The sequence below is a fragment of the Coccinella septempunctata genome, chromosome 1 (assembly GCF_907165205.1).
Source record: "Coccinella septempunctata chromosome 1, icCocSept1.1, whole genome shotgun sequence".
NCBI lineage: Eukaryota > Metazoa > Arthropoda > Insecta > Coleoptera > Coccinellidae > Coccinella > Coccinella septempunctata.
The window spans coordinates 52746819-52774751 of NC_058189.1; the positions used below are offsets into that span (position 1 = coordinate 52746819).

At 36.4% G+C, this 27933-nt stretch overlaps 1 protein-coding gene across 1 annotated transcript; it reads right to left on the reverse strand.

Moving 5' to 3' along the window:
* Positions 1-19896: 19896 nt before the first annotated feature.
* Positions 19897-27374, reverse strand: LOC123318748 (probable chromo domain-containing protein LHP1). The gene is made up of 6 exons (XM_044905483.1): positions 27025-27374; positions 25239-25358; positions 24790-24921; positions 24134-24382; positions 23756-24027; positions 19897-20954 (listed from the first exon to the last, which is right to left on the reverse strand). Exons 1-6 carry the CDS (start codon positions 27211-27213, stop codon positions 20930-20932), a joined length of 987 nt encoding a protein of 328 aa, XP_044761418.1. The 5' UTR covers positions 27214-27374; the 3' UTR covers positions 19897-20929.
* Positions 27375-27933: the final 559 nt, after the last annotated feature.

The following is a 27933-nucleotide window of genomic DNA, read 5'->3' on the forward strand; positions in this document are numbered from 1 at the left end:
TGTAAAAAATTTCGATAATTTGGTGTCCCCCGACCCCCCTACGGTGGTACAAATTATGAAATATTGTTTTTTCGATTGCACTCGTGTTTCCCAATATTTCAACGAAAAAATCATGAACGAACACGGAACCCCCTCCTCGATACAGCCTGAAATGTAAAAAAATTCCATAATTTGGTGTCCCCCGTCTCCCCTACGGTGGTACAAATTACGAAATATGGTTTTTTAGAAAGCACTCGTGTTTCCCAATATTTCAACGAAAAAATCATGAACGAACACGGCACCCCCTCCTCGATACAGCCTGAAATGTAAAAAATTTCCATAACTTGGTGTCCCCCGACCCACCTACGGTGGTACAAATTATGAAATATTGTTTTTTAGGATGCACTCGTGTTTCCCAATATTTCAACGAAAAAATCATGAACGAACACGGAACCCCCTCCTCGATACAGCCTGAAATGTAGAAAAATTCCATAATTTGGTGTCCCCCGTCTCCCCTACGGTGGTACAAATTATGAAATATTGTTTTTTCGGATGCACTCGTGTTTCCCAATATTTCAACGAAAAAATCATGAACGAACACGGCACCCCCTCCTCGATACAGCCTGAAATGTAAAAAATTTCGATAATTTGGTGCAACATCAATACTACTCATTACTAAATTTTTGTTTGACTCTTAGTAATGGCTACACCATTATCAATCGTCCACGATATTGCAATCATAACGAAGAACTATGAGTAACGAGCAATAAGCGTGGATACGAAATATTTGGAGATCTGGCAACAGCGCACCTAGATTTGTCCGTATCCCAACTTCGACAGTCTACACGTCATAAACCGTGGCTGCGAAAGTGTGGATAACTTCACACTAACCCATGCCGAAGGGCTTATACGAAGTGCTCGATTTCATATTTGAAAATAATGAGCTGAAAAATATTACTTCAATGTTTTTTTCAACAAACAACTCATCCTTCAATGTTTCAAACTACCAAAAGTAGTTTCACAATTCCTCAGATCTAATTCATAAATAGGGAATACTCCTTCTGACGAAAATGGTGTTTTTTTATGAAATATCTTTGAAACGTCACATTTTGAAATATCCATTTCAACCGTTTCCCAAAAAAAAATCATTTTAAGCACTTAAAAATGAAAACTAAAAATGGGTATTTAAAGTTTAAAGCGTTTCATCTCGATTGCACAAGTTGGCAACATCGACTGAAATATGCCTTGATAATAAAGGACAACAAATGCATTATCTTGATGAGATAGACAAAGATGGCAGTCTATGAAGTCTGTGACGAACGAGGAAGGTCGTAAAATTTTATGGGATTTTTATGGCCGGTTACAGTTGAAGCTCGCCAGTAAGTACTCGCCTGTAGATCAACAGCTGTTATTTTATAAACAAGCTGATCGGACATTGTTCTTTTCCTTGTCTGGTAGGCGCTGTTGCCAAATCGTAAACTCGGAACCAAGCGATTTAAATTTTAAAACCCCATATTTGAAGGATGACTTTGAATAGTTTCCGCGATGAATTTGAAAAAATCATATGCATATGCAGTGATAACCCATATTGAGGAGAATTCCCCATTCCAGCCCTCATTGTGCAGATTGTATTTCGGAAACCCCGCATTTTCGACGCCCCGACGTGTCGCTTAAAACTTAAAACGAGTTGTCCTCCCAAGCAGTCAGCTGTTCTAGATTAAACGTGTCACATGAACCGGTGAATTGAGGGGGTGTCGAAAAGAAGGGGTGAAACGAAAGTTGATGAACGGGTAATGAGGTGTGTTGATTGAAAGCGTCCAGTCGCCTGGAAACATTATCGCGGCCGAGGAGGATTCCACAGAATTCAGCGAGACGCGAGAAGACGTCTTTCATTCTTCTCACTAGATTAGGTAATCATAAAAAGATCCGAGATCTCCGCGGGGTTTTGCTGGCGATGAACGGTCATTATTACTCTTACGGGTGCTTCCGTTTTTCTTTGGGAAGACGGTTATACCCTGTGGTTCCTAACCAGTGTTCCGCGGACCATTGTTACCACAAAATATTATATGCTGACAAACACAGATATACTCCATTCACTTTTTTTTTAGCACTCGGATGCCCGGATGGCCATGGAAATTTGACTCATTTCATTCTGTATAGTACGAAAATGTGGGGTTATGGCGCTTGTCAAAACTTTTTTGGGTTTTAAATCAACGCTATGTTGCCCGTTTTACGTACAAGTTTCTGTTATTACGTATTTTATCAATGTCGAATCTCTTCGGAAAAAATGTGACGAACATAATTGAAGTTTATACAAACTGATTGAAGGCATACCAAATCCAGTTATTTGCATGGAAAATACAAGAGATCAGTATAATATCATAAATATGCACTAGCTTGAGGAGGGTTAATGTTCGTTATCTTCTTTGATTAAAGCTTGAATACGCATCAGTTGTAGATTTCAAAAATATTAACCCGAAGATGAAATGCATATGATGCAGTGGTTGGGAATGGGTATCGCCCGAAGGAATTAACAGATAATTACAAGAATGTTAAATTTTTCGACAAAAATCATCTTGCATCAATTTGAGTAAAAGGAAGTTTCATGTCAAGATGAACTTCACCTTTGAACAAAAATTTCACATGAATAAACAATCAACAGGACAACTGGCGCGTATCTTAATACATTGATATAATAATAATAATAATTAGGTATTTATTGGTACCTTAAGACATTTACTATGTATAGGACAAGTCAAATGAAAAATAGAATAATCAATTTTCGGGAACTTATTCTACGATGACATTAATCGAAAATCCTCTTAGTAAACTTTTCGCATTAATTCACTCAGACATAAAATTCTCAAATGCCACCCACTGGGTCTGCCAATAGAAGGAAATTCTTTGTCATCCCCTTCATTCACAATCTTTCTGATTGTGGAAATATTCAACTGAAATATAAGTTGTTTAGATTCAGATGAAACATTATATAAATTCACTCACATTGAATATGTTCGCTACCGTCCGACGTATTGTGGATTTTAGAATATCAGGGTAACTATTTGAATGAGCGGACCTGAATTCTAAATAGCACATCCTGAAACCCTGTCTCTTTTTTCAATCACTTTCGGCATTTTCGTAATAAAAATTGATATTATTTGTGACAACGGCGTTATGACATTAACGACATTTCATGAGTGCCAACCTTACCCCGTTCTAGTTACAAAAACTTGAGAAAATTATTTCATGGCCAACCGACTGCTAAAATAAATGTGAATGGAGTATCGTAGGTAACTCATACAGTCATCAGCTTTGACTCGTACCAATATTTTAACAGTAGATTCTTGAGGTCAGAAGAAACACTTTTTTCACTTAACGCTATGTGAAACATTTATGAAATTAATTTATAATTGTCTTATTTTTTATATTATTGGTGGCTAAAGCAACTCGGACGTAACCTTCAAATAATGATTATATAATTATCATGAACGCGGTCATAATAAAAACAATATATATTAATTATAAACAGGGTGTGGCGTAATTAATGGATAATATGGAGCCTGCGGGTAGAGGACTATTTGGCGGTCCAGAAAAATATATTTTACGTTTAGTAAAAGTGCCTTGGTTTTCGAGATATTGGAGATTTTCGAAAATTCAAGAGAATTACACCCTTTGCCGCTCGTTTTGCAGGCAAGACTTCAAATGAAGGAATTTTTTCAAACTGTTTTTTGGATAGTATTCCTGGATAGATGCGCTATAGAATTTAAATTATTATTTTTTGGGCGCATGAATAGTTCTTCATAAAAAAAACTAACTCAAATTTACTGTTTTGCTTATTTTTTTTCCTAAGTTCAACCCAGCGTGGTGTAAAAAATAATATGGTTACCTGGGTGCCAAAGCAGGAGAAAACATGCCTGTTTAACTGAGTTTCTGAAATGGTATAACTCACTCTATTTCCAGCATTAAATACCAAATAAATTTCTATTAGAATGAGTCAAGTCAGAGTTTGATGTAAGCCTTTTTCTTTAATTTTCGGCAACTGAAATGAGACTTGGAAGCTGAATGAAGCAAAACAGTAAATTTGAGTTAGTTTTTTTTTATGAAAAACTATTTATGCGCCCAAAAATAATAATTTAAATTCTATAGCGCATCTATCCAGGAATACTATCCAAAAAACAGTTTGAAAAAATTCCTTCATTTGGAGTATTGCCTGCAAAACGAGTGGCGAAGGGGGTGATATTCTTGAATTTTCGGAAATCTCCAATATCTCGAAAACCAAGGGAGCATTCATAATAATCTTAATATAACGTAAAAGAATCAGCCTATACAAGGTGAATATAAGGCGCCCATACAAATTCAGAAAATGTTTGTATTGCAATGAAATGTCTTCGTATTAACTAATTTATTTACACTACCAAAATGCACCTTTACTGAAATATCTCTACAATCACACTACTCAATTTATTTCCACATACGAATTAAGTTTTACTCCTTGTTCGCTCACCTCTATCGTGTATTGTGCTCGTCCCTGTCTCAGCGAGTGGCGTGTTTATATCCCAAGTGACAGGTCCAGCCTAGGTTCGTGCTTCTTTTTTTTTTATAGCAGGGGGAATCTGCGACCGTGAAAACACGGGGCTCTATCTCTCGCCCAGAGGAACCCATTTCTAGGGAACACTGTGGGGTTACTCACTCTACCGAGTTCGCGACCCACTAAACCTAACCTGCTTTTTATTAGTTCCGGGCATTTGCCTATAAACCATTTATCCCTTAATCGGTTAATTTATTCTTGCACATTGTCGTGCTAGGGTTTTCATGTTCGTCCATTTCGGATATCTCTTCTTAGTATAGTTTTAATAAGTTTCCGTACTCATTTCAATCTCTCCTCAATTGATCTCGCGGTCTCCTTTTGTAAATTCTCATTCTTCCTCTGTCTTCCTCCGGATCGTAGTCCACTAGTCTCCTGAGTTCTTCGTTTGGATGTTCCTTCGCTGTTTCGAATAACTTTTCAGCTTTCCTCTTCATAAATTCGGTGATGGTTTCCCACTTCAAATCTCGATATATCTATTTGTTCCTGACAAACCAAGGCGCATCTATGGCAGTAGCTATGGTAGTAGCTTGTTTTCTGTTGCCTGAATTCTTTGTATATGGCTCTTTGCCGCGAATCCCCAAGCACCTGATCCATAAGTCAGTTGCGGTCTAGCAACGGCTTTGATTATTTTCAATTTTGTCTCATTTGACATGTGGCTCTTTCTACCTATCAGCGGGTAGAGCATATTCATCGCTGCCTTGGTTTTGTCAACGGCTTGTTTGATATGGCTTCTCCAAGTTAGACCTTTGTCTAGGGTGATACCTAAATATTTTGCTTCGTTTTTCCATTCGATTTCTTCTCCATCTACCTCTAGATTTGTTGTAGTTCTTAGTCTCCTCTTCTGCAGTAATATCGCTTGGCTCTTTTGTCCGTTGAGCTTTATTTTCCATTTAATACACCAGTCATTTATTTCATCTATAGCTTCTTGTAATATTCCTTCTATGATTTCTGGCTTGCGATGTCGCATTGCGATTCCCGTGTCGTCGGCATATAGTGTCAGCATAGTCCTTGGAGATTTTGGTATATCGTGAATATATATGTTATACAGTAACGGCCCAAGTACTGACCCTTGAGGCACCCCTGCTTCCATATATCTGGTTGTGGAGTTTTCTCCTTCCACTTTCACGTAGAATCTTCTATTCCTCAAATAATTCCTAATCAACTTGCACAGTTTCATTGAATATCCAGCATATCTCATTTTGTAAATCAATCCTTCATGCCATACTCTGTCGAATGCTCTGGCTTGTTTATTTTGGAATCCTTCTGTAATGTATTCTGTGAGTCTCAGTAATTGCTGTTCTGTTAAGTGATCTCTTCTGAATCCGAATTGCTCTGCTGGAATGAGATTCAGATTTTCAGTTTCTTCTGTAAGCCTCCTAGCGATTACTCTTTCAACTACTTTTCCTAGGGCGGACAATAAACTTATCGGCCTGTAGTTTTGGGGGAATTTTTTATCTTTGCCTGGTTTGTTGAACACTATGATTTCTGCAATTTTCCACTTTTTCGGATAGTGTTCAGTCCTCATTATACCGTTTGCAATATTTGTGAGAGCAGCTATACCTTTTCTAGGTAATTTCTTCAACATAACATTCGTTATTTTATCACTTCCGGGAACTTTTTTATTTTTCAAGCTTCTGATTATCTCTTTTATTTCAAATGGAGAAGTTGGTTTTTCTACTGGTGGTTCGTCCATTTCTTCTTCGTTGTTCTCTACTAGTTCTTCCAGATCGTCATTATCGTCATCAGGTCTGTAATTTATTCTCGATTCCCTTTCGATCGAGTCCGCCAGTGCTTCTGCTTTATCGATATTCGTATATGCCATTCCTCTTTCTCCGTGGAGAGGTGGTATTTTAGTCTTTTCTCTTCTCAGACATTTTTGCATTTTGCATGCAGAATGATCGATAGTATTTAGTTCTTGAACTCTTTTGTTCCATCTATTTGTTCTCATGTCCTTCAGGGCATTTTTTAGAACTTGGCTGTGTCGGTTTAGATTTCTCTTATTTATATCTGTTTTGTTGAGCCTGTATGTTTTTCTTAGTCTCCTATTTTCCCTGATGAGATCTTTGATTTCTCTGGGTGTATCACCGTGTGGATGTATCGGTGCTGGTCTCGTTATTTTCTTTGTGCTCTTTTTGTAGGCATCTAGTATATTCTTTTCTAGTTCATCAACTGCTCTTTCTAGGTCTTCCGGTGTGTTGATTGTTGGTATTTCTGTTACCTCCGATTGTATCAGATGGCTATATTTAGTCCAATCGGTGTATTCTCTTGTTTGCATTTGTTCTCTTCTTGGCCCTTCTCCTATTGTTAATTCGATGGGGTTGTGGTTAGAGGTTCCGTCCCACAAGGTCCCTATCGAGAATTCTCTAGTGATATTTTTAATAATTGCGATATCAATTATAGCTGGTAATCAATTTCCGAATGCTAGGTACGTTGGTTCTTCAGGTCCAATAACGATAGCTTCATGTTTTTCAGCGAGATCTTTCAGTTTTCTGCCATCTCTGTTTTCCATCCTTCTGTTCCATTCTGGAGATTTGCAATTAAAATCTCCGATGCAGATTTTCGGGTTTGTTCCATCTAGTAAGTTGTTGATTTCTTCTTCCAATAAGTTATTTGGGGGTCTTTTATATGCCGATGTGACTTCGACTCTTTGTCGATTTATTTCAGCAATAATCGTCACTGTTTCTATTTGTGACTCGTCAGATCTTCCTTTAAAATAGTGTTTCAGATATCGTCTAACCAGTAAGGCAACACCTCCCCCAGTGTTTGCGATTCTGTCACATCTATATATCTCATAATTCATGATGCTCAATCGCGTATTTGGTTGTATTCTTGTTTCCTGTAAGGCTATAATATCAGGTTTTCTCTCTGATATTATTTCTTCTATCTCGGGTTTTCGAGTTCTGACCCCGTTTATGTTCCAGGAGACTATTTTAAGGGAATTTTTCCTAGTTGTATGTTCCATTATTTCAGTTTACTGAACATTCCTTGGAGTTTTTTCTCCATCTCTCTTTTCAATTTTTAACATGATTTTGTTAAAAATTTTTTCAGTAAAAGTGTCTAAATCGTCGGCGGATTCAGAGACTTTTCTGTTTTCTTTTGTTTTGTTGATCGTAGGTTTAGCTTGGGGCATTTTCGGTTGCTCCTTCTTCTGTACTGGTTTGGGTACTTCTTTTTTCTTGTCGTCTACTTTGGAGAGGGTGGACTTCTTTTTCTCCTGGACTTTTTGAGGAATCGTGCTCTGCTGAGCCGATTTCTGGCCTGTTTTCCTCTTCCTTGTAACTAATTTGAATTCGCTACATCCTTTGTAGCTTGCTGGATGGCCTTCTTCACCGCACAGAACGCATGTGGCATTTCTCTCCTCACCTTTTCTGGTAAGTTCGCAATTTTGTGCAATGATTGCCCACATTTGACGCATCTGTATGGAAAAGAGCACTTGTTTTGGGCATGTCCGTACCTCTGACATCTGAAGCATTGGCTTGGATTTTCTGCCCTTCTTTTTGATTCCACCACAATGCAGAGATTGTAGAGGCGTCTTATTTCGAAAATCTCCTTTCTCTGAGTTTTGACCAGGTATAAGGGTATAAACTTTTTATTTTTATTGGATGTCATTCTGGACACCTCGGCGTCATGGATTCCTTGGACCTTTAGATCATTTTTGATTATATCTAGGTCAGCATCTATTGGGAGATGTCTCATAACTGCGTAGATCATTTTCTCTTCCTCCATCTGGTACGTGAATTACTCCTTACCAATCTGGTCAAAATATTTTGTTATGTTCCTGTAGTCGTCCACAGTCGAGGCTACGATCCTGATTCCGTCCTTTACGACGGTTGCTCTGTTGTAGTTGAATTTCTTCATGTAGAGAGCTTTTGAGATCTCTACCCAATCGGCTGTACCCATCGTCGTGATGGGTGGAATTTTATCTTTTTTAGGTAACTCCGTTGCTTTTTTTGCGGTCTCTTCGTCTGAAGATGAACTTTCTTTACGCGCGCGTTTTGTGGGCGGCGCGTTCTGGGTTTTTGCTACTTGAGTTGCAAAATTTTTCTTCTTTTCCGGTTCTGGAGCTACTTCCTGTTTGGAGGAATTTTTGGGGACCGCTACCGGCTTTGCAATTTCTGCAAAACTAGGGGATTGAGGCGCCGTAATCTGTTTTGCAATTTCAGCAAAACTAGGGGATTGAGGCGCTTTATTCTTGTTAACTTCCTCTCTCAAGAGGCGTATCTCCCCGACCAACTGAGACACGGTTTCAGTCAGTTTATTTATTTGAGCCTTCAACTGCCCATTCTCTTCTTTGAGCCTCACAAGCTCCTCTGCTTCTCCATCGCTGAATTCTTCGGTGTCCGTAGCTTCCATGTAGGAGCTCTCATTGTCTGAGACCTCCGACATGGCTTTCTGTCCGTATTGAACTATATGAGGTATTTCGGAATAATAATGAATATTGGAAATCCTTACTACTATGCTACTATTAAGCTATGTGGCTAAGTTATATATTTTCTATACTATCAGAAAAAATAAATCGACTCACCAGTGATATCCGTGGAACCAGCGATCTTATGATCTGGACTCGACACTGAATACACTGAATTTGAACTTGAACGTGCTTCGTTCGTTTCTGAAATTTTAAATTTCACAGCTGCGCCCTCCTCCTTTATCCGGGCTTGGGACCGGCACTGGAAATTAATGCTACTCGCATCAGAATAACCAGAGGCGGAGTTACGCGGCGCGAAATTTAACGATTGCAATTTTTCTATTGCTACTTCTACGAATACGTTTATCGATCGATGATGCAACAATGCATCAAGCCCACCTTTTAACATGTTTCTATTGTTTAACTCGTTTCCCGAATTCGCGTATTTAACGATTAATTTTCCCGAACGAATCGTTTCCCGAGTTGGAGTTCAAAACTCACAACTTCCCCAAATTTCGGAATGATTATTATCGATCGATGGTGGAATACTACACCAGTTATTCGATCGATGATGCAACAATGCATCAAGCCCACCCTTTAACATTTTTCTATTGTTTGTCTCGTTTCCCGCGTTGGAGTTCAAAACTCACAACTTCCCCAAATTTCGGAATGATTATCGATCGATGGTGGAATACTACACCAGTTATTCGATCGATGATGCAACAATGCATCAAACCCACCCTTTAACATGTTTCTATTTTTTGTCTCGTTTCCCGAATTCGCGTATTTACCGTTTAATTTTCCCGAACCGAATCGTTTCCCGAGATGGAGTTCAAAACTCACAACATCCCAAAATTCCGGAATGATTATCGATCGATGGTGGAATACTACACCAGTTATTCGATCGATGATGCAACAATGCATCAAGCACACCCTTTAACATGTTTGTTTCGTTTCCCGAATTCGCGTATTTACCGATTAATTTTACCGAACCGAATCGTTTCCCGAATTTCTGTTCAAAACTCACAACTTTACCAAATTTCGGAATGATTATCGATCGATGGTGGAATACTACACCAGTTATTCGATCGATGATGCAACAATGCATCAAGCCCACCCTTTAACATGTTTCTATTGTTTGTTTCGTTTCCCGAATTCGCGTATTAACCGATTTATTTTTCCCGAACCGAATCGTTTATCGAGTTGGAGTTCAAAACTCACAACTTCCCCACATTTCGGAATGTTTATTTGTCGATGGTGGAAGACTACACCAGACTTTTACTCAATCGATGATACAACAATTCATCAAGCACACCCTTTAACATGTTTCTATTGTTTGTTTCGTTTCCCGAATTCGCGTATTTACCGATTAATTTTCCCGAACCGAATCGTTTCCCGAGTTGGAGTTCAAAACTCACAACTTCCCCAAATTTCGGAATGATTATCGATCGATGGTGGAATACTACACCAGTTATTCGATCGATGATGCAACAATGCATCAAGACCACCCTTTAACATGTTTCTATTGTTTGTTTCGTTTCCCGAATTCGCGTATTAACCGATTTATTTTTCCCGAACCGAATCGTTTATCGAGTTGGAGTTCAAAACTCACAACTTCCCCACATTTCGGAATGTTTATTTGTCGATGGTGGAAGACTACACCAGACTTTTACTCAATCGATGATACAACAATTCATCAAGCACACCCTTTAACATGTTTCTATTGTTTGTTTCGTTTCCCGAATTCGCGTATTTACCGATTAATTTTCCCGAACCGAATCGTTTCCCGAGTTGGAGTTCAAAACTCACAACTTCCCCACATTTCGGAATGTTAATTTGTCGGTGGTGGAAGACTACACCAGACTTTTACTCGGTCGATGATGCAACAATGCATCGAGCCCACCCATTGACATGATTCTAATGCCTGTCTCGTTTCCCAAATTCGCGTATTAACCGATTTATTTTTCCCAAACCGAATCGTTTATCGAGTTGATAGAATGACTAATAGGTTATATAATCGGATGACGAAACGACGAATGACGTATCTCGGGATGATTTGTTTAAATTTCGGTATATTCTAGAAAAAATACGATATTGTTTAACAATTTTCTTGAATTCATACCTAATACTATTTTCTACAGAGTGTTCAAATTCAAAAATCCAAAATTTCAACGAAATCTTATCCCGAATATAAAAGCGTCCGATCGGTTCGAACAACGGACCGCAACTAAAATCACGCGATAGAATGACTAATACGTTTTATAATCAGATGACGAAACGACGAATGACGTATCTCGGGATCATTTGTGAAAATTTCGGTATATTCTAGAAAAAACACGATATTGTTTAACAATTTTCTTAAATTCATACCTAATACTTTTTTCTACAGAGTGTTCAAATTCAAAAATCCAAAATTTCAACGAAATCTTTACCCGAATATAAAAGCGTCCGATCGGTTCGAACAACGGACCGCAACTTAAATCACGCGATAGAATGACTAATACGTTATATAATCGGATGACGAAACGACGAATGACGTATCTCGGGATGATTTGTGGAAATTTCGGTATATTCTAGAAAAAATACGATATTGTTTAACAATTTTCTTAAATTCATACCTAATACTATTTTCTACAGAGTGTTCAAATTCAAAAATCCAAAATTTCAACGAAATCTTAACCCGAATATAAAAGCGTCCGATCGGTTCGAACAACGGACCGCAACTAAAATCACGCGATAGAATGACTAATACGTTATATAATCGGATGACGAAACGACGAATGACGTATCTCGGGATGATTTGTGGAAATTTCGGTATATTCTAGAAAAAATACGATATTGTTTAACAATTTTCTTAAATTCATACCTAATACTATTTTCTACAGATTGTTCAAATTCAAAAATCCAAAATTTCAACGAAATCTTATCCCGAATATAAAAGCGTCCGATCGGTTCGAACAACGGACCGCAACTAAAATCACCCGACTAATACGTTATATAATCGGATGACGAAACGACGAATGACGTATCTCGGGATGATTTGTGGAAATTTCGGTATATTCTAGAAAAAATACGATATTGTTTAACAATTTTCTTAAATTCATACCTAATACTATTTTCTACAGAGTGTTCAAATTCAAAAATCCAAAATTTCAACGAAATCTTAACCCGAATATAAAAGCGTTCGATCGGTTCGAACAACGGACCGCAACTAAAATCACGCGATAGAATGACTAATACGTTATATAATCGGATGACGAAACGACGAATGACGTATCTCGGGATGATTTGTGGAAATTTCGGTATATTCTAGAAAAAATACGATATTGTTTAACAATTTTCTTAAATTCATACCTAATACTATTTTCTACAGATTGTTCAAATTCAAAAATCCAAAATTTCAACGAAATCTTATCCCGAATATAAAAGCGTCCGATCGGTTCGAACAACGGACCGCAACTAAAATCACGCGATAGAATGACTAATACGTTTTATAATCAGATGACGAAACGACGAATGACGTATCTCGGGATCATTTGTGAAAATTTCGGTATATTCTAGAAAAAACACGATATTGTTTAACAATTTTCTTAAATTCATACCTAATACTATTTTCTACAGAGTGTTCAAATTCAAAAATCCAAAATTTCAACGAAATCTTATCCCGAATATAAAAGCGTCCGATCGGTTCGAACAACGGACCGCAACTAAAATCACGCGATAGAATGACTAATACGTTATATAATCGGATGACGAAACGACGAATGACGTATCTCGGGATGATTTGTGGAAATTTCGGTATATTCTAGAAAAAATACGATATTGTTTAACAATTTTCTTAAATTCATACCTAATACTATTCTCTACAGAGTGTTCAAATTCAAAAATCCAAAATTTCAACGAAATCTTAACCCGAATATAAAAGCGTCCGATCGGTTCGAACAACGGACCGCAACTAAAATCACCCGACTAATACGTTATATAATCGGATGACGAAACGACGAATGACGTATCTCGGGATGATTTGTGGAAATTTCGGTATATTCTAGAAAAAATACGATATTGTTTAACAATTTTCTTAAATTCATACCTAATATTATTTTCTACAGAGTGATCAAATTCAAAAATCCAAAATTTCAACGAAATCTTATCCCGAATATAAAAGCGTCCGATCGGGTGCGAACAACGGACCGCAACTAAAATCACGCGATAGAATGACTAATACGTTATATAATCGGATGACGAAACGACGAATGACGTATCTCGGGATGATTTGTGGAAATTTCGGTATATTCTAGAAAAAATACGATATTGTTTAACAATTTTCTTAAATTGATCCCTAATACAATTTTCTACAGAGTGTTCAAATTCAAAAATCCAAAATTTCCACGAAATCTTAACCCGAATATAAACGCATCCGATCGGTACGAACAATGGACCGCAACTAAAATCACGCAATAGAATGACTAATACGTTATATAATCGGATGACGAAACGACGAATGACGTATCTCGGGGTGATTTGTGGAAATTTCGGTATATTCTAGAAAAATTACGATATTGTTGAAAATTTTTTGAAATCGATCCCTAATACTATTAAACTAGATAAATCTACAACTGATGTAACATATTCAAATTTTAGCCAAAGAAGATAACGAACATTAACCCTCCCTCAAGCTAGTGCATATTATGATATTATACTGATCTCTTGTATTTTCCATGCAAATAACTGGATTTGGTATGCCTTCAATCCGTTTGTATAAACTTCAATTAGGTTCGTCACATATTTTCCGGAGAGATTCGACATTGTGTTAAAATACGTAATAAGAGAAACTTTTACGTAGAACGGGCAACGGTTGTTTTGCTCGGTGAACTCGAACTTTCAATATCTTTAAGTGGATACTTTGTTGGTAATCTTTTTACTGTTTGTATCCTAAATGTGCAAAAAATAAATAAATAAATAAATAAATAAATAAACATAGCGTTGATTTAAAACCCAAAAATGTTTTGACATGCGTCATAACCCCACATATTTGTACTATACAGAGTGAAATGTGTTAAATTTCCATGGCCAACCGAGTGCTAAAATAAAAGTGAATGAAGTATACAGTGTTCCTTTTAAAATGAAAAGTTTTTTGCTAAATTTTAATAAATACAGTTGAAGTAATTATTGTACCTAAATGGTACAATGGTTTAAAATAATATCTTATCACTCCAAAACACCTGTACAAAAAGATTCATTTCCTGTTTAAATGCAAAGGGAACAATCAATTCGGGGTAGAAATTATGTAAGGCGACTCTGAGTTATGGGCCAGTTAAATTGAATCAAGCGAAACTACGACGAGCTTTCAATGCAATATTTAAAATTTCATTAGGTACCGCTAAAAGCTTCACTAATTACTTTACCCCCTGCGTGAATTATAATTCATCATGCAGGAATATTTCGTAATTGTGATTTTTTCCTCATAGAGAGTGAACTATTGAAACAAACCAGATTACAGTCGAAATAATTTTATTCTAAAAAAATAGTAGGATAGGTATGGTGATTTTTCCTAGAGTGGAAAAGTTTTTAAGATCAAATTCCACATTTTCGAAAGGAAAGACAGGATAGATAATTGATATCTCCTTTGAAATCCTTTACTTCCGTAAGTCAGTAATTTTTTTGTTTTTTCTTTCAGCCAATCTAGAAGACTTTGAAACGCAATGGTAGAATGCTGTGTAATTTATTCTATTTTTTTTTTCATTTATTACGTGATTCTCGATGATTCGCGATATCTGCCATATACCAGACATTGAAATAATATTTGTTTTCGTACTATATAGAGTGAAATGTGTCAAATTTCCAAGGCCAACCGAGTGCTAAAATAAAAGTGAATGAATTTATCTTGTCGAAAAATCATCATCCATGATTGATGGTTTCGGTTATTCTGGAATCAACTACATGTACCTAATTTTTGCGAAATAATTATTCCCTCATGTGTATTTATCTCGCATTCTTCAATCGACAAAATTTAGTTATTGTTTGTTTTTGAAGAGGAATAAATAGGTATTTTCCTTACAAGAACGTATGGAGAGGGTCCATACAAGTCACAGATTACAGAGTAGAACAATACAAGTGCGGAAAGTGGTACTTGCCCGCATGAAACTGCCCATGAGTTCAGTGCATAGAGAGGATGACAGAATTTAATTTACACTCTGACATTTGGTTGCGGGAAAAATGACTCTTTGCGACTTGAAATACGTGCGGGAAACTTAGAACAAGGCGGAAAATGGATAGAACGCGCACGCTTGTAGAAAAAAAAATGTTCATGGAGATTTTTAAGACTGACAACATATGACAATAATTATTATCTATCATTGATAATTACTGATGAATGATGAAAAGTAACCATTCTTATTTACCTACCATTGGCTTCGGAATTAAGGGCCGTATTCATAGTATTATTGTCATCGAGTAGAAATAAGAATTTGTACGCTTCCGCGAAGGAGATAATTTCATCCTCCATTTTTACTCAAGTGGGTGTTGAAAGCGCCCCATTCAAGTTCTCGTAATATAACAGATCTTGAATACAGCGATTGTAATATGGAAGACTGTTAAAGTGATATTGACCCATTGCCGTATGTACTCGATTTATCAATACTTAATAATCATGGGAGCATATCAGGAGAGAACAGTGAAACGATTTGTTGAACGTGATCTTAGATTCTGTTTATTTAGGATGTACTGCTATTTGCTCAATCAAATGTATTGTTGACATTCGACAGCAATCACAGATATTTACTTACATGTGTTACTTGACTTCGAACCTATTGTAGATTCGGATACGAACTGAATAGGTAACGATTTATACCTACTTCAAGTATTTTCTAAATGTATGAAAGTAGTTACGACACTTTTCGTGTCGAAAACAGCTGAGCCAATCGTATAGATATTCCTAATGTGGCATTCGAAGGTATTGTTCAGAAGCAAAGTGAATAATATTATGTTATAACAGGCTTGTCTTGCTCGATTTTGCAATAGTTTGATAGATCATTTGCCCGACTCTAAAAGATTTTCAATGCAACGTCCAAATTTATAATCAGTTTAGCCGGGGATTTCAAGGGATTCATAGAATGAATATCAAACAGAGAAAGGAGAGATAATTTTACCGAGTGGCTTTAAAATAAGAATATAATAATAATTGTATACATGAAGATGTGGCAAATATGCAGGATATGAGTCCTTTTCTGAGAACATTAATATTTTGTAAATAAACATATGCTGTTAAAAATGCACCCCTTTGATGAAAGTCAAAGCGAGAGGATATTTCGTAGGAATTTTCGATATTTCAATAGTCTTTTATCAGGTATTCTATACGAGAAAATTGTATTATATGCCGACGATTTCCAAGTGAAACGGCCTGGGCCTGAAAGAGTTGAAAACATACTGGCGTTTTTGGAACATTTTACGCAGAATTCCTAAGAAATAAAAACAAAAAAAAATATATAAATCAAGCTATTGCTACGTAACTAGCGATGAAATACAATTTTTAGTTGGGAACAGGAAGATATAGCATTTATAGCAATAACAAATGAAGTAAAATTCAATTCAAAACCGATTGGAAGGGTGATGACCACAGAACACAAATAATAATGACGTAGAAGGTGGCAATGTCAAGCTCTCTGACAGAACTGGGTTCGTTAGCAGTGGCGTAGGGCGTAGCATAAACAATAGGTGAAGTTAGAATAAATAAAAAATACTCTCAACTTTTGTGCGAAAACTTTGTTCATCTAATGAATAAGTCACAGAAAGTACGGAGATTCTGAATAATAATTAAATTATTTAAATTCATTGTACGGGGTGGGCAAAATTCGTTGTCCACTGAGGGAATCTCGAGAATTATAAGCGCTAGAATAAAACGCATGACACATTTTTTAGCTCTTTTTGAGAGAAACGAAGAATGGTGAAAACCGTAGCCTCCTCTACTTTTCTTCGTTTTTGAGTTATTAGCAAAAAATGAGATTTTGACGATTTCAAAAAGTTCTCATAATTTTGTTGTCTTTGAATTTACAGATCTGAAACTTGAACCTTCTAGATCTAGAGGCACTTTCTTACGTAGAATCCACTGACGAGCTTAAAATGAGATTTTGACGATTTCGAAAAGTTCTCATAATTTCTTTGTCTTTGAAGTTACAGATCTGAAACATGAACCTTATTTTTCTAGAACTTTTCATTTGTTTAACTGATGCGACTTGCTTCACTTTATTCTCTCTTCCTCTCATGGGACATTCTATACCTAGATTACATTTCACAAAACCTGTATATTCTTATTGCTAAGAGCTAAACAGGGAACACCCTCATTGGCAGATGAGTTCACGTGATCGACGTCTGCCGATTAGGTTCCTTAAGTCTTAGCTCTTGGGTCTGGAGAAGAAACTTTCGAAACAATAAGTCAATGTAGAAAATTTGCAACGTTCAAAGTTTTATAGCTCTTATAGTGCAACACACAGCAAAATAAACTGCTCCACAAGAGTTAGAGAGATCGGCCACCGAATGCGAAGTTGAGCGAAGCTGTGCTTTTTCAATGCTAAATCACGAGTTACGTCACTCGATTCGTAGCTTGTCAATTATATTAGTACTGAAAATGCTCAGCTTCGCGCAACTTCGCATTCGGTGGCCGATCTCCCCTAGGGATATCGTATTCAATCGTTTTTAAAAGTATCTTCGAGAAAATCGCTGTAAAATCATTTAAAACTCAATAACAACTTGAATCGATCCAATAAAAATCAGTATGAGACATTTCGTCAATCTGGTCGCCTTTTTTCTGAAGTTTGGTTTTTTGCATATGCTTCATGAATGTTCTTATTTTGAAATGAAGTCAGTTTATCAACGGCTTCGATTATAAACGAGTTTTCTGAAAGTAAATTAACAAACGCTGAGGCTAACAGGGCTATCGGAATGCTACAGGGTGGCCTAACCCAGGTTGTTGTAGCGAAAAGGCTCCAAGTCAGCCAAAGTGTGATATCTCGACTTTGGAATAGATTCAGGGAGACAGGTTCCGTGTTGGAAAAACCAAGGCTTGGTGGGCGACGAAAAACAACACCTGCTCAGGATCGTTTTATCACCGTTTCGGAGAGAAGAAACCCTACATCTACGTGTAGAATGCTACGGAATACTCTTCAAAATGCAGATGGGGTCCAAGTTTCCATCGAAACCATCAGATGACGTTTGAGAGAGGTGAACCTAGGTTCTAGACGTCCATTAAGAGGAGTTCCATTAACACGTGACCATAAGCTTCAAAGACTGGAATGGGCAAGGCAACATATCAATTGGAACCAAAGATTATAATCTTTGATTGGAACGATCAATGGCGTAGTGTCCTTTTCACTGGCATACCCGTAATCGTCGCTATGTCCAAGAAGTCCATCCATTCCGAGGGGGTAGTGTTATGGTATATGGGCCGGGATATGTTTCAACGGGCGCACAGATCTACACATTTGTCATGGGAATATGACCGCCTTACACTATAGGAAGCATAACATTGACCATGTTGTGCCAAATTTTCACGCTGCTATTGGTGAAACTTTTCAATTTCTAGACTATAACGCTAGACCGCACCGTGCAGCCATTGTTGAGAATGAGCGCGAGGAGCTTGGTATTCCACATTTACCAATACCTCTGCACTCACCAGAAATGAATTGTATAAAACATACATGGGATATGCTCCAAAGAAGATTAGATCATATTAATATGAATTTTCATCACAAAAATCTTATTTTAACTATATTTTTTTGCAATTTAAGTCAATATCCCTAACTCATGTGGAGCAGTTTAATAATATAGAGCTATATATACTTACCGCGAAGATCCTCTTATAGGTGGAACTAAACGAAGTCGTGTATGTATATATTCATACAATAACATTTTTTAGACACATTAATTAATACACCATCATCCACTCCGCTAACTGAACGACTATCAATCGTTCAGGAAATTCATAGACAACCAATATTTAATTGATATTATTCGTCTATGTAACACACAAAGTTTTTGTGTCCATGTAAAGATTGACTGAGATTATGCTCCTCTGCGGTCGATGCTTTTAGCAGTCCACTGTTCGCGGTGCAGTTTTGAACCGATTTTGATATCAGTGAGAATCATAGACAACCTGGTGAGAATTTCGGATTTCCGGCAGTGCGAAAACAACAAAATCCGTTACCACCTGCAAATGTAGGATTATTTTTTGTGCATTGCTGGAAATTTGAAATCCCACATTGTGAACAGGGGAATCATGATCGGAATCGATTTTTTTTGAACCTGAGGCAGGTATCGAGTAAGCAACACCGAAGTTTGTTGAGAATTATAAGAGCTAGAAACAAACGGATGATACATTTCCGAGCTCTTTTTCGGAGAAACGGAGAATGGTGAAAACCGTAGCCTCCTACTTTTCTTCGTTTTTGAGTTATTAGCAAAAAATGAGATTTTAACGATTTCAAAAAGTTCTCATAACTTTGTTGTCTTTGAATTTACGGATCCGAAACTTGAACCTTCTACAGGCACTTTCTTACGTAGAATCATCAGACGAACTTTCGTTTTTTTAAATGCAAAATTTCATTGAATTTGTTGTTTGAATTAGTTTAAGATCTGTAACTTCAAAGTCAAAAAAGTTATGAGAAATTTTCTAAATCGTCGAAATCTCATTTTTTGCTAAAAACTCAAAAACGAAGAATCGTAGCAGGCTACGGTTTTCACCATTCTTTGTTTCTCTGAAAAAAAGGCTCGGAAATATGTCATCCTTTTTCTTCTAGCCCTTGTAGTTTTCGAGATCCCCTCAGTAGACAACGATTTTTGCCCACCCTGTACTGGAACTACAGATTTCTCGTCAACAATATCAGACCGCACGTTTTAAAACCTAATTTTAAGGTTGAAAAAAAAATGCAGATAAAATCAAGATATAATGTATTTTTGCACAAGAAATATTGGTCTACAAATAAACTTCATGTGATATATAACTTTAATGATGAAATAATACACATCAAAGAACTAGCTCACACAAGATTATATTCCAGGTTTTGATAACTGTGGTAATAATAGCACATGAATAATAAAATATCTACATATTGAATTATGGAAACTTCTTTATATTTACAGATTCTCTGAAGAAAACACCGTTTCCCACATATCACCAAAGACTGCATATATTTTTGAAAAAGATACGTGAATAACAAAAGCTGCAATTGTACCTAATCTTCTTTACAGTCCAACTATTATCAAGAAAAAATTTTCACATGCTCAGGAAAACGTCCCTCACTTTACTGTCAGAAAACAGACCCTATAAAAAACAGCCTGATTACATCAGGCCCACAAATGCTTGGGATGAAGAAAGTGGAATGAATATGAAAAACCTCAACCCTGCGCCACAATATGTAGAAATTTCAAACAACCTAGTATGCAACCAAAAAGCGAATCAAGAACAAATCAGAATATATTCAGAAAATTCAGTCTCACCAATATCAACATTTGAACTTGAACATGGACAATAAAATATTCAAAAAATTCAACTTAAAAAGATAATCCAATACTTTTTTTTCAACATAAATGTATACTCACTCAGGGTTAGTTTATGCTGGCCCGTAACTTATTCCCTAAGTTCAACATCCAAAATCCTGCAAATTTCAAGTTTACTTCCAGAGTTAGGGATAAGGGAATAAGTTACTGGTCAGCAAAAACCAACCCTTATCTTATGCTACATCGTGAAATAACTCCGGGCGACATGAAAATATAACCCTCTATAATAAATATAAATATTTTCTTTACAATTAACACAATGATAAAGATTTACATTCAATTTTTGTACTTGAGAATTCTTTATTCCCCATGATATATAATCTTGTGTATTTATACCTTATATAACATTTACTTATTACTATGAAATGGATTGAAGTACTTTTATGTACTACAAGTGATTCTGTATCTCACTCAGCATCATGGTAATGGACCCTAAAACAATAAAAAATTTGTTTATATAGGAAAAATCTGTCCTGGAAAAAGAACGCATTTGAAATTATCACATTTCATTCTATTCCTATGAAAAATTGGCCACAGAAAATTTTCACAATAAATCATTTCTCGCGAATCCAATTACCGTTGAGGGCGCTGCTAACTTTGACGTTTGTCGGTACTGAACGGCTCGACAGAGTTTTTCTTGTAAATCAAGATATTCATAATATTGGAATATTATTTGGACTTATCAGAAGTGAATCGATTGATTTAGTTTCGTAAAGAAAGATCAACATTCTTTGGAAATACTACATTACACAGATTCTTTCTTGAAGTAAACCTAAGTAATAATGTTGAGGTAGAATATACTGAGTTTGTGAAGGAGGTAGAAACTAAACATCTTGATAAGTAAAGCGTTTATGTGGAAGTTTTAAAGTTTACCCTAACTACTGCCAGTTGAAAGCACTGGTATAAATACCTTTTCCAATATTTTTTCAGAATCAATATTTCTATTCAGAAACCCAGACAATAATCCCAATATAACTTCTCCAAATAATAATTAGAATACTTCGTTGGACAACGTGAGATAAGAGAAAACATAAGAAACAAAACTTGTTTTGAATTTGCAGTACTGACAAAGTAGTTTCGTAATTCACTCGGCAGAGGGCGTCTAGATTTTTGGATTCGCTAATTTCTAGTTGGGGTTTCTATCTACAGTTGGGGAGTCCAAGTCCGAAGATGATCCTAGAGGAACTCAAGAATCACTCCCCCTCGGACATCATCTCTTTTTTGGGCAGGATGGGACTGGAGGGAGAGATCTAGCTCTATGAGCTTGCCTGTGTGCTACAATAGACCGCTTGGACGCAGTGGCAGGTTTGGGTTTATCCGTCCAACACACCCAGCAATCAGTAATCAGTTGGGGAGCCCAAGAGGAAAATTCGAGATTTACTGTCAAGGTCCTTCAGTTTGCATAAAAAGTGTAGCACTTTTCTACACTCGATTTGATTTACACCAGTGTAGAGGAAGTGTAGTTTATCTACACATATTCAAAAGGAGATGTAGATAAACTACACCTCCTCTACACTGGTGTAAATTCAATCAGCAAACGAATACTAAAATCGAGTGTAGAAAAATGCTACACTTTTTATGCAAACGAAAGGACCTTCAGATTAATATAAGGGGAGACACCTTGGACCCTGTAGAATATCTCTGCCAAAAATTAGACCTGTAGATAGGGGGAATTGTCAGAATAGTAAAAAAAAACTATCATTGTACATACTCAAGCGTGTCAGATGAGATATATGTGGTTAATTACATATTGAAAAGTACATATTCTCTTAATCTGACAATTTAAGAGGGACGAAAATGTGTGGGAGGGCGCCAAACTTGCAAAAAAACGTCAAGTGTACATTCTCGAGCGCGGTGACTTTTTTTCTTATTTTGCTGAGCTGATGATTCAAGAATATCGGAAAAAATATAATCTGAGAGTTTCAGCAAGCCGAAACAATAAGAATTGGCCAGAAAGGCCACATAAATCAGTTTTTTTGAGTTATCTCCTCTCCTGGGCTTCAAATTGTTTTGGCGTTCATTACATAAGAGGTGGAGCATAACATTTTCTACAAATTTTGTCCAAAGCAATTTTTCCTACGTGTGATCGTTTTTCACTGGGTTTTTACAGTGTCCTTGGCCTTTTGCAAGTGTGGCTAAGCTCCTCGCCCTTATCGCCTCTAACTCGAAAACGGTTAAGAGTATGTAAAATAGCTACAACTTTCTTAATAAATACAGAAATGATTAGAGATACACAAGGGGAGAATTGAAAAAATGCATTGTTATCATCTTAAACTGTCAGATTAAGTAGGCCCCCCTGATTAATGGGTCAACACGTCTGCAACACCGAGATTAACAATCTGTATAGAAATCTGACACGCTCTAGTATGTACAAGCGACGATTTTTTTTTGCATTTTCAAAGGACCGCTGTGACTTTGCTTCACGTCCGAATTGTCTCTTGAAAAAAAATTTCAAATAAATGCACATCTTGGACACCGTCATTTTTCAAACAAATTCTACCTGTTGGATCATTTTAGAACGGCAAAGCCCCGATGCATTTCCATCCGAATCATGGTGCCAATTAAAAACTACCCAAGGAACCCTGAGGAACACAAAGAGCCCACAGCTGAGCAATGACCCTTCGAATTTCGTGAATCGGCTCTGCCGCACCTTTTATTATAGAAAACATTTAGTGGCCAATTTGTTCATAGAATACTGTATCAAATATAATAATAATAATTTCAAGTTAAATTTGAAAGAAGCGTCACATTCCCAGTAAGAAAGTGCCCGTAGTAGGTTTTAGTGTTTCTCGATATATTGAAGAATAGAAGTTCTTTTTCGATAAATTGACAATTTGATCATATCAACAAATATCAGAAAATGGTTTTTACTTATAGAGATCTCAGGGATATTGGAATCAAGAGTTCTTTCAACATTTTTGTCTATCTGACTTAGAAATACAAGAAAGAGCCAAAATCAATAAATTTGGGATAGCCTGTATTTGAAGTACAACTGGTTCTTGTATAAGCTCCTTAGGGATTTTAAACTTAGATAAAATAATCAGACCTTACATCTCCCCATGTTAAATCAAAGGATTTTAAATGAAATGATAATCACTCTTCCTTGAATTTCTGCCACAAAATATCGTAGATTTCCTTGAATATTATTCCCAATAACAATTCACAATTAAGGTAAAAGTTTACAACAAAACGATCAGAATATAAAATGTTGTATCAAGTGTGAATACACCTACCTCTGCTTTCCTTGATTCCTTTTACTCAGTCTTCTGCCAGTATCATTTGTGGACAATGTGAACCGATCGGTTGTTTTCCTCATAACCCTCAATTCCTTTGGGTTTGCTTCTTTAGCCTGATTACATTTTTTCAAAAATTTTTCAATCAGGTCCTTGCAATTCATATTCTCTTCAGGTTCCCAACTGTCATATTTCTGAGAAAATCCTTTCCAGGCAACCAGGAATTCCCGTTTTCCATCTCTTTTGAAGTGAACGTCAAGAATTCGAACAACCTACAATAAATTCAATTTGCTTTGGAAAATTGATTTCAACTCAAACTATCTGAACATATTCAGAAAGACTGGGATATAAAAGAAATTAAAGAAAACACAAACTCACTTCAAAATCTTCATTTTCATCCCATTCCTGGGGTTCAAGTGTTTTTTTGACCTTGTTTGCAGCAACTTTTTTAGATTTATCGCCAGGACTTTTAGTGTTGGATTTTTTCTTTCTATATTCTTGAAGCGCTTCCGGGCAATTGAGTGTTGAAGCAGGTTCCCAAGTGTCACTTTCTTCGCCATAGCCCTTCCATCTAATGAGATAATAGCGAATACCCTTGATTGTTTTTTCGTCAACTACCGATTCCACCTGCAAAATATTTCACTTCCTTATATGTTCAATATAAAACTAAATTTGTCCTGAAGAATATTGAATACTGAGGGAATTCATTGCACTTTGCTCCATTTGGAATTGAATTTTCACATTTCAAATTGATGAGTCAATGAGTTATTTTTTTTATCTTTAGGGAATTTCTTGGCATGATTAGCCCCCAATATCTGGCCGCCCTAGACCCGGGCCTACTTGGCCATAAGGCAAATCAGCCACTGGATATAATATATGTAAACTATGAGATCTTGTAGTTGACACTTCAATTTTCCTTCATTTATTCTCGGTGACACAAAATAATTTCAACAAATTTAGTTAAAATGCCTTGTATTTCCTGTGGTATCTAATTACCTACCGATCCTGAGAATTTGAGTTTCTATATCACTAACCTCATACTCTTCCTCTTCATCATTCAGTCCACTATCCTCTTCCTCTTCATTTTTATCTTCTGAATCTTGTTTAGGAGCTTGCTTCTCCTTCGATTTACGACCCCTTCCTGACTTCTTCTCAACATTTTTTTTCTGTAAAAGAATTAATCTCAAAGAATAATTAATTTTGAATCAAAATTAGGGGAGCCCATGATGTCAACTGAGGATTTACTTACAGAACCTAATACGACATTCTGTGTATGTTTGATAATATTTTTGTTTTCGCCAAATTCGATATACTGTCATACAAAGTTCCCCCTGAATACAGGCTCCCCAACTACGATATACAAAGCCAAACAGATGAGTGATATTTATGTATCCAAAAAGATAATATGAAAAATAACACAGTAACACAAAAAAAGGGAATTCAAAGTAACATAACGAGGGAATATTAAGGAGAAAAAACTCACAGTAACTTCTTCTTCATTGTCTTCTTCGCTGACATCTTTGTTGTCATTTTTACCATTTTCAGGTTCAGATTCCTTGGTTTTCCTTCCTTTCGTTGGCCTTTTCTTGGGAGCAATTGATTTCTGGATGCAATCAAAATTAAATGTTTAAAATGGAGGAAAAGACATATTCTTCATGCATCCCCAAAATTTCTCACAATCTTAGCTCTGAATGTTCGAGAATATTGGGGCTTTTTACCATCTGGGTATATGTGGTTACTTCCCCTTCAGGCATGTTATGGAAAAAAAATTTTTTGAAGCTATCATCAGTGTAGTATCAAAAAATGGCAGTTACACTGAACTGAATTAATAATAAACAAATTGAAATTCATTCAAAAGGACAAACAACATATTCATGATCGTTTTAAGATTTTTTTTTGCCAAGTTTGCAGATCCACTACAAGCAGCACCTCAAGGAAACACACATTTGTAAGGAATAAGGGTACCTATTCACATTCTGTCATGGTGTTCATATGATGGCCATCTGCCATGGTACTTTCTGGAGTCTTACTTATAAGGAACCCATCATCAGTACCACAAATAACAGATGTAAATATTTAATTTCATTTTAATTACGCATTTCAAAAGCTGAAGCTCTCCTGATTGTCGCTAAAAGCACATAGAGAAAGAAGCACTAAAAAGAAGGATTTCTTCTTATTCACAATTCTATTTACACAGTAAAGATACAAAAGAGTCAATCTGGAATGTTGCATATTTTTATTGGGTTAATATTTGATATTTTTATTCCTAAATAAGAAGAAATAGTTCTTCTTAGTGCTTGTTTCTCGAAATTCCTTCACTGAATATGACTACAGCCTACAGATCATTGGTGAAATGGTGGCTATAAACTGTTGTACGCTTTCCACATTTAATCTCAATATATCAAAACTTAAAGCCAACTATTTCATGTTTGATGATGTAACGATTCTGTTATATGAGTATTGGTAGAACTAGAGAGCTTGATAAATGATGATATGATGATCTAGAGATATATGTATACTGAATGAATCCTGGCAATCAAGTTGCTAATAAACTTTAAAAAAAGTTATATATGCTCTCAGTTGTATTCTCGTCCATGCTATAGGATGAAAGTGGTATCGTAGGGAGTTGGACAAATGAAAAGGCATTTTTTATGCTGTTCAAAAATAAAAACAAATGAATTGAATTGGTAATTGACAACAAACTAAATTAGCTCAGTCCTGACAATGACTGGCGCTAGAGTATAGAGGGTTGCCAACAAATGATTACTAGTGTAAGGCCCCAGTCTAAGCATCTTGTGATTGAATGAAGAGGCCAAAAAAGAAGCTTTAACTGCTTTCATTGACTCAGAACTTTTCTGTGGTATAGGAAAATGTACCTACAGAAAAAGAGTTCCAGGAGAAGGAAAAACTGAAAGAGAAACACTCAGGCAGAATCTTCCTGAGTATCTGGATCTTATGAAGGATATGCTACACCTCCTCACTGGATTTCTTACAGGGCTTTGCAGCCTCAGGAAGCACCTAATGAGAATGGGTCATGAGACTCCTGACCACCTGGTGTCATTGCTAGCCAAAGCATATATGGACAAGAAACTTGTAGAAGTTAGGAAGTAATATTCTTGAAACTGGAGGGCGAGCTGTAGACTATGTGATGGTAAGAACAGCTTTGATGGAGCGTACAATGGACCTTAAGGTTACAGTGCAATGAAAATATATTATTAACTATAAAATGTATATATTTATATCAAATCTGGTCACACTGAATATCATACCTTCTCTGGAGAACTGTCCTTTTTGCCTTTAGTTCTCCTTCGTTTCTCTTTCGGCTCTAGGTCTACCGAAGAGTCATCACCGTTCTCTTGGTTATCGTCTTCACTGGTAAAACTATTTGATTCTTCAGCGTCGGTACCCGATCCCTGCGAAGTATTTGACTTGTTCCAATTACCAGATCTTCTTTTCATAATGAACGTGCTGTGAAAATCGCTGAATCGAATACGAATAAGAAATAGCCACAATATTGTATAGATTTAGTTTTCAAGATTGTTTTAATTTTAATTTTAAGAAAATACTTTTTGGCAACATCAACAACGCTAGTTGTTACAGGTATACCAACATAAAATTGATAAAATGACATAGAGATGTTACAAAAAGAACGGAACTGGTTAGTAACAAAGATATTACACATGTGTGTAATATCTTTGGTTAGTAAAAACTGCTCCAATGAGGGCGTTCTTTTTTTCTATCCGAAAGGCGACAGATTTTCTCGTCCCGTGACCAAAGCTCTATACGATATAGAGCTTTGGAACCCATTGAACCCAATATTCACTATTTGAGTTCAGTGATGGAACCTTGGTTTCCTACCTCCATGCATGGAACACTAGCGCCAAAAAATTTTTTGTTCACGAACCCCCAAGAAAATATAACTTCTAACTTGCTATATCTTCTTGATTTACCCGTCTACCCTACATCCAGACAGTGAACTCAAAATACTTCTTTTAGAGTTCATCTGGATACCATGAACAACCAATTCTGAGAAATCTGACCTGGTCCGAGTCCGAGGTCAGAAACTCTTTGAGAGGGAAGTGCTGCAAGTTATTTCTGGTAGCAATCTTATACAGATTCATAATATTATGTGATATGAAGAATTGCAGAAGCCAGTCACCGGGTCAATTTTCCAAGAG

Bases quoted from the DNA above. Each gene is read 5' to 3' on its own strand.
- LOC123318748 (XM_044905483.1), bottom strand. From the start codon at position 27,213: ATGAAAAGAAGATCTGGTAATTGGAACAAGTCAAATACTTCGCAGGGA. The intron at 24,922-25,238 runs GTGAGTTTTTTC...ATTCTTTTACAG, and splicing joins ACAATGAAGAAGAAGTTACT to AAAAAAAATGTTGAGAAGAA. The intron at 24,028-24,133 runs GTGAGTTTGTGT...AATTTATTGTAG, and splicing joins ATGAAAATGAAGATTTTGAA to GTTGTTCGAATTCTTGACGT.